At 40.3% G+C, this 12,201-nt stretch overlaps 1 protein-coding gene across 1 annotated transcript in view; it reads left to right on the plus strand.

The window, feature by feature from the left end:
* Positions 1 to 11,359, plus strand: part of LOC125179703 (uncharacterized) — a 33,201-nt gene extending 21,842 nt beyond the window's left edge. Inside the window, exons 5-8 of the mRNA XM_066997063.1 lie at positions 3,464 to 3,581; positions 4,909 to 7,135; positions 7,820 to 8,001; positions 11,229 to 11,359. Coding sequence (XP_066853164.1) covers positions 3,464 to 3,581; positions 4,909 to 7,135; positions 7,820 to 7,858 — 2,384 coding nt within the window. The 3' untranslated portion in view covers positions 7,859 to 8,001; positions 11,229 to 11,359. The remainder of the gene's footprint in view (positions 1 to 3,463; positions 3,582 to 4,908; positions 7,136 to 7,819; positions 8,002 to 11,228) is intronic.
* The last annotated feature ends 842 nt before the right edge of the window (positions 11,360 to 12,201 follow it).

Raw genomic sequence — 12,201 nt, forward strand, 5'->3', positions numbered from 1 at the left:
TCTGTTCAGCCTTGAGAAGAGAAGACTGAGAGGGGATCTTATCAATGTTTACAAATACCTGAGGTGTGGGAGACAGAGGGATTTGGCCAACCTCTTTTCAGTGGTTTGTGGGGACAGGGCAAGGGGCAATGGCCACAAAATGGAGCCCAGGAAATTCCGCACCAACCTGCGAAAGAACTTCACAGTGAGGGTGACGGAGCCCTGGGACAGGCTGCCCAGGGAGGCTGTGGAGTCTCCTTCTCTGGAGATATTCAAGGCCCATCTGGACGCCTACCTGGGCAGCCTGCTGTAGGGAACTGCTTTGGCAGGGGGGTTGGACCCGATGATCTCTGGAGGTCCCTTCCAACCCCTACAATTCTGTGATTCTGTGATATCATTTGCCGTGCTGCGATGCCAGGTGACCAGGCCGCCCTGTAGTGGTGGTCTCTGCTGCGAGATATTTATTGCTCGGCAAACATCTGCCTCATCTGTGTGCCTCTTCTCTAAGAAGGTGGGGATTTCTGCGGGCCAGGGTTTGGGATAGGACCGGGACGAGAACGGCCATTGAAGGGACTGACTGGATGCATACCCGTGTAGGGAGGATTTCCTGTTTATAACTCTGCTTGGAGAATGGTAAATAATTTTTCATCAGTTTGAGTGCGAGGTTGAATTTCTCAGCACAAATATTGAGTGGTACTTAAATCTCTGTTGATATAATATATCTTCAGAGCATTGATTTATCAGCCAAATATTGTGACTTAATGGTGTGTGTGTATGTCTATATGCACATTTATTTTATCAATACATGTGTAGATGCATTAAAAGTTGTTTGGCAGGATCTATTTTTGACAGCATTTGACAGCTTTTTTTCAATTATTTTTTGGTTCCCTCCCTCATAGTCTTTTTTGTCTCTTCATTTACAAAGACAGCACACCCAGGCTTTATTGTGCAGGGAGCTTTTTCTTTAATCACTCCTGATTTGCAGTTTAGCTTGAAAATACATTTTCATTCAAAGTGAAGAAGTTAAGCTGAAAATTGAGAAAAGCTTATTTTCCTCTTCTATTGTATGACTAAAAATAAGATGCCAGCTCTGAGAACATGAAGTGTATCATGATGGGAGATGACAAGTCTAATTCAATAACTACAGTTACTATTTCCTTTGTTCACTAATATTTTAAATGCAAAACAAGATTTGGGAGGAAAAAATGCATCTAATACAGCTAAGGTAGTTTGGATTCCAACTTGCTTAATGTTTCTTAAAATAAATGGTTTTGCATTTTTAATACAATTCTGTATGTAAGCTATCTGTGGTCAGTCTACTGTCTCAGTATTTTCAAGTATAATAAAAAATTAAAAACAATTATTTGAATAAATATATACTAAACATAATAAATGGTTGATTAAATACATTGTAAATATTGTCTGTTTCCAGTTAGTGATTGGGAATAAGAAATCTAATGTGCAGAATGTATTTGGTTCTAAACCAGGATCAGCCACTGGAAACAAACCTCTTTGTTTTCTTAAAAGTAAGCTGTAAACAATGTTAGAGATTACAGTGAAATGAATCAGTCTCCTGTTCCGTGATTTTAAGTCATGATTCAAATTGTGATTCCAACCACGTAAATACAAAACAGCCCAGTACATTTGGCCACAGTCTTGGTTGAAGCCCCGAGGCACTATTTGTAGTAAAAAGACATCCTTGGCCTTGTTCCTTAGCTGGATCTTGCTCTCTCTATGCTGATGTTGACAGTGTTGTTTTCTCCTTTTTGCTGTTCTGCCTACTTTTATAATGGGCATGGAAGCGTAAAACATTTTTTCATCCTGTTTGGCACAGGTGCTTACCAGTCTGCGTTGGAGCCTCTTCCAAATGCTTTCTCTTGTCCAGTTGCTCAGAAGTAGCAAGTCATACCATGCCCCCACCTTTAGGATACATATGCTCCTGTTCCTATAAACGTCCAAAAAAGCAGGCAGCTTATCTTTTCATTCCTGTTTGGTATTGCAAATAATTAAGATGAAAGTACAGTGGAATGGTGATTAGTGCAATACATTTATTTAATCAAGTAGAGGAGAGAGTTTAGCTTTGAAGAGGTACTGGGTGCTAGAAAAACAAAGACTCCTCACTTAAGTTGCTGTAGCATGTTTGTGCCATCTGTACAACTGATGCTAAGGTACAAATTTGGCTTCTTCTAGGAGACGTTAGGCTTGCCATGTGGTTGAGACAGCTGCTGAGATAAAAGGGAATTTCTGAAACTAGCAATCTATTACTGTTATTATTGATATTATTATGGCTGCTGATGGGGTGGGAGTAGGGGGCATCCATATTTTGATCCAGCTTTGCTGTGTGACATAAAATTATTTCTACTCCTTTAATTATGCTCTTATTATGTAATGTTCTAAAGTAATTAAAAACATTAATTGTAAGTATTAAATTAAAAATGACTCAAAGGTCATCTTCTGGTCAGATACCACTCATCAGGTGATGTAATACAGGCTGCGGAAAGCCTTGGGATAAAGCTGATGTAATGTTAAAGTTTTATTCTTTTTGTGTAATGGTCATCTTATCTGATGTGATTACGCTTCTGTAAGTGATCCAGAGTATAGCTGGTCTGTGATGGTTGGAAACTAATGAACGTAATTAAAGTCAATGTGAACTCTGATTCTGAAAGTCAGACTGTTGATGACAAATTGCTTTTTTGCTTAAAAAAATCTGTTTACTTATCATTGAAGTGGAAGTAATTGTTTTGCTTCTATCAAAACGTGTATGTTGTCATTTACATTTATCAAATGCAAGCTTACAGTTATTTGTATTCTTGTGTTATGAAACATTTCCTTTTGTTTTTGTAAGCAGTGAATTAAAAAGGTTGGAAATGCCAAGTACCTCAAACAACAAAGAAATATGTGATAGAACCTAAAACTTACTGCTATGGCAGTAGACAGTGGTGCTAGTATAATTGTGATAACTAAATTTTACTATTACTTGCGTCTTTAAACCCTAAAGAAAGAAAAATGTATACATGGCCTTTGCTGCAAACAGAAATTATGAAAAAATGGCAACTGGAGAAGACATTACTGGAGCTTCTCCGCTTTTAAAGGAATAAATGGTGGTCTGGGTAGAAGCCTGTCCTGTGTACAGGCTGCAAGGAAATCACTAGGGGAGATGCTGGCTAATGAGTGAAAAAGGATAGGGATGTGCACAAAAGGAAATTTAAGCTTAAGAAGGTAAGTTAGAGATGTCAGTGTCATGTAGCATTTTGAGATCGGTGAGAGGAAACCTTTGAGTTTGATACAAAAAAAAAAAAAAGCTAAATTAAAATTTTTCCCTTAAACATAAGGGAATATGCTTCAGTAGAGTAAACGATGGGGTTACATCATTTTGACTGCAGTTAGCACGTTTTTGAGTTTGAAGGCTGTGTTAGTTGGCAGGGCAGTTAAATAGGGATTACCTTGCAAACTTTGATTGCTGTGTTGTTGTTGTTTTTAAAAGATATTCAGGACAGTCAATTCTCTCCCTGTCTTCCCCTGCTGACGTATTCAACACAAGGCCGGAGGTTTTCAGATGAGACGCTTCTCCAGCAATCAGAAATGGATTTTATTCCTTTAAGGTAGGATAAAGTTACCTGGTGTTGTGACAGAACACAACTTTTTTCCTGAGTGACCATAAATTGTCCTATCTTTCATAATTAAATAATTATCATTTTGTGGTCACAGAAACAAAGGACAAAGATGTGTCGTTGTTTGCTTGTTTGTTTATTTATTTATTTATTGTGTTTTATGTATTTATTTTAAGTAGAGAGAAGGCTTTAGTAGAGTTCTTCTCATTATTTTGCCTTCAAAAAGGTTTGAACAAGGGAAAACCTCAACAGGTCTTATATGAACTTTTCATTTTTTATGTGTTTTATGTGTTTTTCATTTTTTATGTGAGCGTTTAAGGCCAGGCTGGATGGGGCTTTAAGTAACCTGATCTAGTGGAAGGTCTCCCTGCCCATGGCAGAAGGGTTGGAACGAGATGGTCTTTAAGGTCCCTTCCAACTCAAACCATTCTATATGACTCTATGCTTTTATTTGCTAGTGTAACACTTGTCATTTAAAATACTTACTTTTATATAAAAATATGAATATGTTACTGCAAGAAGTATTTCTTTAAAAAGTCTTTGTCAAAGCCTTCATACGAAAGTGTGACAAATAACTCCTGTGCAAAGAAGTCAGGAAATTTTCTGCCCTTTATTAAAGACAGGAAAAGAGTGTGCATGTAAATACACATATTTAGAGTGTCATTGATGTTTGTTTCCCCCTACGTATCTGGTGTGTGACAGGACAGATTTGTTTCCTAATATAACGTACGGTGACTTTACTTCGTGGATCAGAACTCAGTTCCACCAGAGGTGATGATCTACTTGCATTTAGTAATATTAGTTGAGGTTTAATGATAATTTTTATGTTAAAAAACACTATATTTTATATCCTTTAAATAATTAATATAAAAAAACTGAAGTGGATGATTCTTGTATTTCCTCTATGTTATACAATTTATATACGTTTATACATTTGCATTTTTTAAAAAATGTAAGCAAATCCTCTATTTTCTTTAGACTTCTGTCTTATTTTACATTTAACTAAAGTGTCCTGTTAGTACAATAAAAACAAGCAAAACCTTTCAGTCCCGAACTGACTAAAAATACCAACATACCAAGTAGAAAAAATAACTTTCAAACCTTGACTTTATAGGGCAGGAGGGCTTTTCAATATTATTTGGACTTTCTTTACATTTCTTTGCATTTTGCTCTGTTTAGGGGATGTATTTATGTGCATGTTGCTAAATCCCAGTTACTTGTTTGGATGAAGTCATACTTTGGCCTCTTACACTTAAGCAGAAAATGTTGAAATAAATAGTGTCATGAGAAATGTGCTTACTTTTCTTGTCTCTTATAGAGGAGTCCCTGATGTTTCTGGTGCTTCAGAGGAGCATTCAAAGCCTTTGCACATAGAAGAAGCTGTGTGTTTGGCAGATGCTGAAGTACCCTCCGATGCACCCAGTGACTGCTTTAGTTTGTCTCAGCATCCGCTTCCATTCAGACACGGGGAACCTTGTGATGCCAGTTTTAGTGGTGGTTTGTCTCAGCAAGCCTCTTGTTTTTCTGGACATCTACTTGTGAACAAGGAGGCAAATGAAGACTGTAAAAACGACGCTAATAGAAAGACACTGATCCCCCAAACAGGTGACAGTTTAGCAAGCTCCACTTCTAAAACGATGCTAATCCAGGAAAGTAGACTGAACAAAATGGAAGCTTCCCTTGCAAAGCAGACCTGTAGTACTTCTGCAAAAGATGAACATTTCTCTTGTGACAACAATGTGAAAGCTCCTGGTTTTGAGCTTGCAGAGAAGGAAAAAGGGTTATTGAGGCACGATGAGTTCTCATCTGAAAACTCCTCTTGTAAAATAACACTGACTAAGAATTCAGAAAAATGTGAAAGAGAGATGCAGGTGGAGAAAGTAACAATGGCTGAGACAGAGTCAGAAGGATGCCTGAGACACCTAGAGAAGTTGGAAAAAGACAAGAATGTTTCTGGGCTTGATTTCTCTAATAAGTTGCCTGATGATTTGAGGAAAGACAGTTGTAAAACTTCAGATGGACAGGATAAATTTTCTGCAAAGACTTCTGAAATACTCAGAGAGTCTGAGGAGAATGGAGCAGATTTAAATGACTTTGGAAGCGTGAAATTCGTGGCTGTTACTAATGAGCCCCAGGGAGCTTTCCTAGATCATCAGCAGAAACAAGCATCTCCTGCAGTGAGACTTGAGAAAGAGGAGCTTGTCCCTGTTGTGACGGGCACTAGTGATTGTACACCTAAACAGCTCGTCGTGACGGACACGGAAGCTCCTTCTTCACGTGGTGAGAATGCCCTAGTGGAAGCAGAACCTGGAGTGCGCAGGGGTGAATTAACTATTTCAGATTTTTCCATAGAAAGGGGACATAAACTTAGAGACATTTCCCCTTCATTTAATTTCCTCATAGGTGATGGCTCATTCTTTGGACACCTTGCTCGTCCAAGCTATCAGTCGACTCCAGGGATACTTGTAAACAAAACTGAGGCAGAACCCAGTGCTCGAGTGATCAAGTCGGATATTCAGGCCTCTCCTTTGTGCTTAAATGAAGAAAATTCTGGGAACTTGTCTACCAGTACACCTACATCTGTTGAGAAGGAACATTCTCTGCAATGTGCTCAGAAAGGAAATGACAAACACTTTGAGTCCTTGAAACTGAAATATCCTCACACTGGAAGAATTCAGTCGCTCCCATCACTTAGCTTCATGGAGAAGGTGGGGACTTGGAATATGAGCCAGTCAGACAAGATATCTGATGCACTGGCTTCATCTCACCCAAGTGGAATTTCTCCGAGAAAGAAAGCCTACAGTGCAATTACCAGTTCTTTGAACAATATTTTGTCAACGCAGAATAGTAGTAGAAACCCTAAAGGTTATCTTGCTGCTTCTCCTGGGGAGACACATTCCCTGGAAAGTTTGCACTGTTATAATAAAAACTTGGAGCATGTTCACCCTCTTACTAGATCTCAGTCTGACAACTCAGTAAATGTCGCTGGTAGAAACACCTCCCTGACTGACGTTGTTCAGCCAGCAACATCAACGGAGGCGATGCAACCTTTAGAAGAAAAAAGTAGTGTTCTAAGAGTGTCTGAAAATAGACTAGGAGGCTCCATGATGCACAAGTTTACAACTGAGATGGTTTCTGGACCTACTGATAAAGATGCTGAAAGTGACAGTACAGGACAAAGTTCAGACCCAAATGGTTTCGTTTCCTGTGAAAGAGTTGCTCAGCTCCTTAGAGAGGATAGAAACTCTCCAGCTGATGACCAGAAGAATTGTGATGGTCTTGAAAATCAACAACTGCCCCATAACGTAGATATTCCTACTGGTCATGTCAGCACGGACAATTTAGGGGATATTTCCCAAGACAGTTTGAATCTTCCTGCTAGTTCTGGGGAAAGTAGCCAGGGGGGCTCGGGCTCAGCAGGGTGCTCTTCAGCAGTTTCCGGACACTTCTTCACCAGTGCAGAAGACGATAACTTCATCCCCTTTGGAACAGCTTGTTTGGGAACTCCGGAAAAAGAAGAGTTTAATATTGAAGAAAGGATCCCAGTAAGTTATGTTCTTATAAAATTTTGTAACTTTTTACAAGGGATTATAAAGGGATATGAGTATATTCAGCTACTTTAGAGCAGGTAGGACAAAAGTGCAGAAGGTATTATAAGATTGGTTGTCTGAGTCGAGAGGCTGTCGTGCTTATAGTTAGTTTCTGACATCTAGTTGTGTTGGGAACCCGTCATGCAATAGTTATTGTAGAAATACTAGGTGATTTATTTTGTGTATGCCTAATAAGTCTTAAAGGACACTTCATTTTTGTGATTCTAATAACTCTGACGTTAGAGTTGTCCCATTGTTTTTCCCAATGCTTTGGTAGGGTCTACATACAAATGGTTTTATACTGACTGATCTGTTCTACTGGTGACCTTGATCCATGATAGTGGTTCAGTTTGTCTTAACTACAGAGGTGGATGAAATAACTTTCAGGTAATATTTATATGGGAAAAGTAAGGGTTGGGTATGGCAGAGGCTCCCCCGGGTACAGGTGATAGTATCGCAGTAACAATACCCAAGAGGAATGTAAAGATCAGTGGCTGATTGTGCTGGAGCATAAAGGGCACAAGAAAAAGAACAGGACATAGCATTAGTGGTAAGTGAAATGTTTGATACGAAGACTTGTAAATAAGTTGCTTACAGCTCTTTTTGCAGAGCATTGGTAAGTCATTTCTGATCTTCCAGCTTCTTTCAAATGATCGGGATATAATTATCCAAACGTGAGGTTGAGACTCAAGTGCTGACTAAGGAAACGTTAGGCTGCAGGAGAGAGAGCTGAACTTCACACACCCACGGATCTGCAATAATAGCAAAACCGACACAGAACTTCTTGGCAAATACTCTTCTTTCTTGTTCACTTTGTTCAGGTATCTAAGACATAAATTCCTGATTCTTTATATTGCTCATGAACGATGTTCGAAGGCTCTGCATACCTTTTCTTTACTGTATCCTATCTGGCTAATGCAGATTTCATTCCTCCCTTCTCCGTTTTAGGATCGCTGGAGAGAATGAAGGGCAGATTGTGGCAGCCATGTTAACTATACTAATAGCCACTGAGTGTTAGAGAAAATTAAATGCAGATTTGTGTTAATCATAAACATGTAATTATCTTCTGAGTATGTGGCTGTTCCCCTCACAAGATGATTCCTGTAATCGTTAGGTCCTTGGAACTATGTTTTAGAAGCTCTCCTCTCTGAGATGTCTCTGAAAACACATGTTGAAACAAATATAAATGTTGCAGGGAGAATATTTTAAATGGAATTCATGAGATATAGAGGTTGTCTGTTATCTCCATTTTTTTAAATGAATATAAAGAATCATAGACTCATCAATATAATGAGGCATGTTCTCCAGCTGTAGTTTTGAGGATTCTGTTGTCATAAATCACTGACAAGGTAAAGGGGATCAGGTCGCACGTAAGTTATTAAAATGTAGGTTTATAATAGTATCATAGGGGATAGAGTTGGCCAAGTTATATAAATTCATTTATTTCATATGGTTGGCAAATTTAGGCTGTAGCATAAGTTGAAAATAACTTCCCCCTATAAGTGATGAAATGAAACTAACTTCTTTTTTTTTTAAGCTGTATATAATATCTATAAACATAGATACTCTGGTAAAAGGAAAGAAATTTTCTCAGGAGACCGTAGGTGGCTTTTGATAGGCTCTTACTTCTGAGAGACTGTTCCAGCTTTCAAAATATATTAATACAGGGGATGATGCTGTGTGTGTCTGAACTGACAATCTCTGGGTGTTGCACGGAGAGTTGGTTTCATCCTAGTTATGTTTTTCTCTCTATATGTATCACACATTTTTTAGATTTTTAAGTAGGATTTTAGTTTTGCTTCTGTAAACTGCTTTTAACGCTTAATGATAATGAAGAAATTTTACTTGGATAGCATTTTTTTATTTAATACGTTATATGAATATATATACATATGCAGCATCCAATTACAGATAGTGCTTGTGTGCATTTGTTCTGTACTTTCCCATATGGAAAAGGAAAAAAGACATACATTTTATGCTGTCTTTACTATGGAGTGATTTATTGCTTTAGCTGCACTAGTAAAACTAAGTCTTGGTTGTACAAAGAACTTAATATCGTCCCTAGTCCAGTGTGGGTTTATTCCCTATAGCAGCATCACCAGAACTATTTCATGATTGTTTTGAACCAGCTCTGGCAAAAGGGTTCACAACTCTTTGCCTTGAAGACTGGCCCATAATGAACTTTTCCTTAAGAGCGAGGAACTTTCCTGCTGCCTAGCCTGAATTTCAAAGTCTGATCATGTTAAGCTTTCTGTGCTGAACCCATTTGGGAAGAAAAAGGTGTAATCACACCAAAAAAAAGGCTTTTTAAAGTATGTCAAGAGCAAGAGGAGGTCTGAGGAAGACACTGGACTAATACTTGATGCAGATGGGCACCTGGCAAGTAAGGATGAGGAAAAGGTGGAAGCATTTAATGCCTTTTTTGCCTCACTGTTTAGCAGTAATAACAGATCTCATGCTGCCCAGTCCAATGAGTTGGAGGACCGTGACGGGGGATCAGTGACTCTCTGTCATCGGTCACTGAATTGTAAGGCACTGGTTTTATCAACTCAACATTCATAAGCGCATAGGGCCTGACAGGATTCATGCCAAATTGCTGAAGGAATTAGAGGATGTTACAGCTGGACCCCTCTCAGCAATTTACCAAAGGTCATGGGAGTCCGGGGAGGTCCTGGCTGACTGGAAGCTGGCCAATGCTATACACATCTACAAAAAGGGCATGAGAGAAGACCCAGGAAACTACAGACCTTAGTTTAACCTTAGTTCCTACAGCAGTTATGGAGAAGATCGTCCTAGGTGCTACTGAAGGGCGTTTAAAGAACAAAGCTGTTACTGGCTGTAGTCAGTGTGGGCTCGTGAAGGGGAAGTCTTGTCTAATTTGATCCCCTTCTGCACTAAGGTCACCCACCTTGTGGATGTCATTTTTCCGGATTTTATTTAGGCCAGGGATACTATCTGTCACGGCATCCTTCTGGACAAATAGTCCAAGTGTGAGATGAAGTGGTTCACACTACGCTGGGCGAGGAAAAGGCTTGAGGGTAGAGCTCGGAGGGTTGTGGTGAATGGGGCTACATCTGGCTGCTGGCCGGCCCCTTGTGGTGTTCCCCAGGGAACACCACTAATTTTAGGGCCAGTTCTGTTCAACGTTTGTGTCAATGATCTGGATGCAAGAGCTGAATGTGCCCGTAGCAAGTTTGCTGATGTTACTAAACTGGGAGGTGCTGGTGACTCTCAGGAAGGATTTGAGGGCTTGTAGAGGGATCTAGATAGAGCACTGGGCACTCATCGGTGGCACGAAATTCAGCGAAGGTGAGCGCTGGGTGCTGCACCTGGGGTGGAACAGTGCTGGATGTAGGTGGGATACAAACGGCTGGGGAGCAGCTCAGCAGGAAGGGACCTGAGGGGAAAGCACGCGTTGGGGTGCATCAAACACTGCGTAGCCAGGCAGTCAAAAGAGGTGATTCTCCCGCTGTATTCAGCGTTGGTGCAGCCTCACCTCAAATGTTGCGTGCAGCTCTGGGCTCCACAACGTAAAAAGGATGTTAAGGTCCTTGAAAGTGTCCAGAGGAGGGCAGCAAAGCTAGTAAAAGGTCTGGGATGCGTGTCCTGTGGGGAGAGGCTGAGGAGCAAAGGAGGCTGAGAGGCGACCTTGTTACTCTCTGCAACTCCCTGAGGAGGGGAAGCACATAAGGAGATGCTGGAAACCAATAGCAGGACGCATGGGAGTTGCTCTGGGGAGGGTCAGACTGGATATTCGGTAAAAATTCTTTACTGTGAGGGTGGTCAGACACTGGCAGAGGCTTCCTGGAGGGGTGGTTGATGCCCAGCGCCTGTCAGTGTTCAAGAGGCGTTTGGATGCTGCCCTCATTAATGTGGTTTAACTTTTGGGTAGCCCTGCAGTGGTCAGGCAGTTGGACTTGATCTCTGTGAGCCTCTTCCAACTGATCTGCTCTACTGTTCTCTAAGATGATGGAGGGAAAATGTGCAACTTCAGAATCCATTAGCATTCTGTAAGAGTGCCTCGTGTGTCCCTTATTTCTTTTGTCAGATATACCTTCGCAACCTTGGCATTGATCAGTCACCTGGAACTATACTGACTCCGTTTGTACCCCGAGGACCCATCAGGGAAGTTGAATTTTCCCCTTCAGAGCTCAGAACACTGAAGGACTCCACTGACACGCTGGCGAGGACCCAGCAGCCCCAAGGTATGTGGGAGGGGAAGGCCTTGTGATGTGCAAACCTTAGAGAACAGAACTTCAGAGATACCCGTGAGGTTATTCGTGGCCTGGCAGTGTCAAGTATGTTTCTTCTCCTGTGATACTCTTCATCATTCATACAATTTGATCTTCGTATGATTTGATATCAAATGTGAGATATTTGAACTGGAAAAATAAGCATTAAAACCGTTGGAAGCATACCTTTTCACCAAGAAATTCTGGCTATGTGGCATCTTCTTGGCAGTGTGGTGTCCGTGTATCTTTATTTCTCTTTTCATAGGATTTCTTATGAAGCAAATGCTTTGTATCTAAAGGTTAAAGAAGTGTTACAAAACTTCTTATTTCTGTGAGAGTAGTAAGTCTTGGTTTATTTTTCTTCACAAGGCTTCCTTGGCTTGTTCAGTGTGACAAAAAGTCGTACACACTTTAAAGCTGACCTGATCAGTTCATGAATCAGTCTATCTCAACATAAAAAATGTATGGATAACGACCTTAATAAGTGTCGACTCATTTCTATATGAAGAACAATGTGTTCAGTTAGGGTTAAGAAGTCCTTCAGCGCCATGCCCACGTAGTACCTCATTTAAATGTTAAAGTTTGTATTTTCCTTAGCACATTCTCTTTTGGTATTTGCATCTTGTACTCAGTGGGGAAGAGCGGATCTGCAGCCTCTTCACAAGTACCTGTCTAACCCTTTGAATATCTGAGACTTTCAAGTGTCTTGTGCTGACCTGCATTTCTGACAAGAAGAGATTAAATGCATCTTTTTCTTAAGCCTGTTGGGCTTGCTTGTTTTCTCTTTTT

This window comes from Anser cygnoides, chromosome 4 (genome assembly GCF_040182565.1).
Source record: "Anser cygnoides isolate HZ-2024a breed goose chromosome 4, Taihu_goose_T2T_genome, whole genome shotgun sequence".
Lineage (NCBI taxonomy): Eukaryota > Metazoa > Chordata > Aves > Anseriformes > Anatidae > Anser > Anser cygnoides.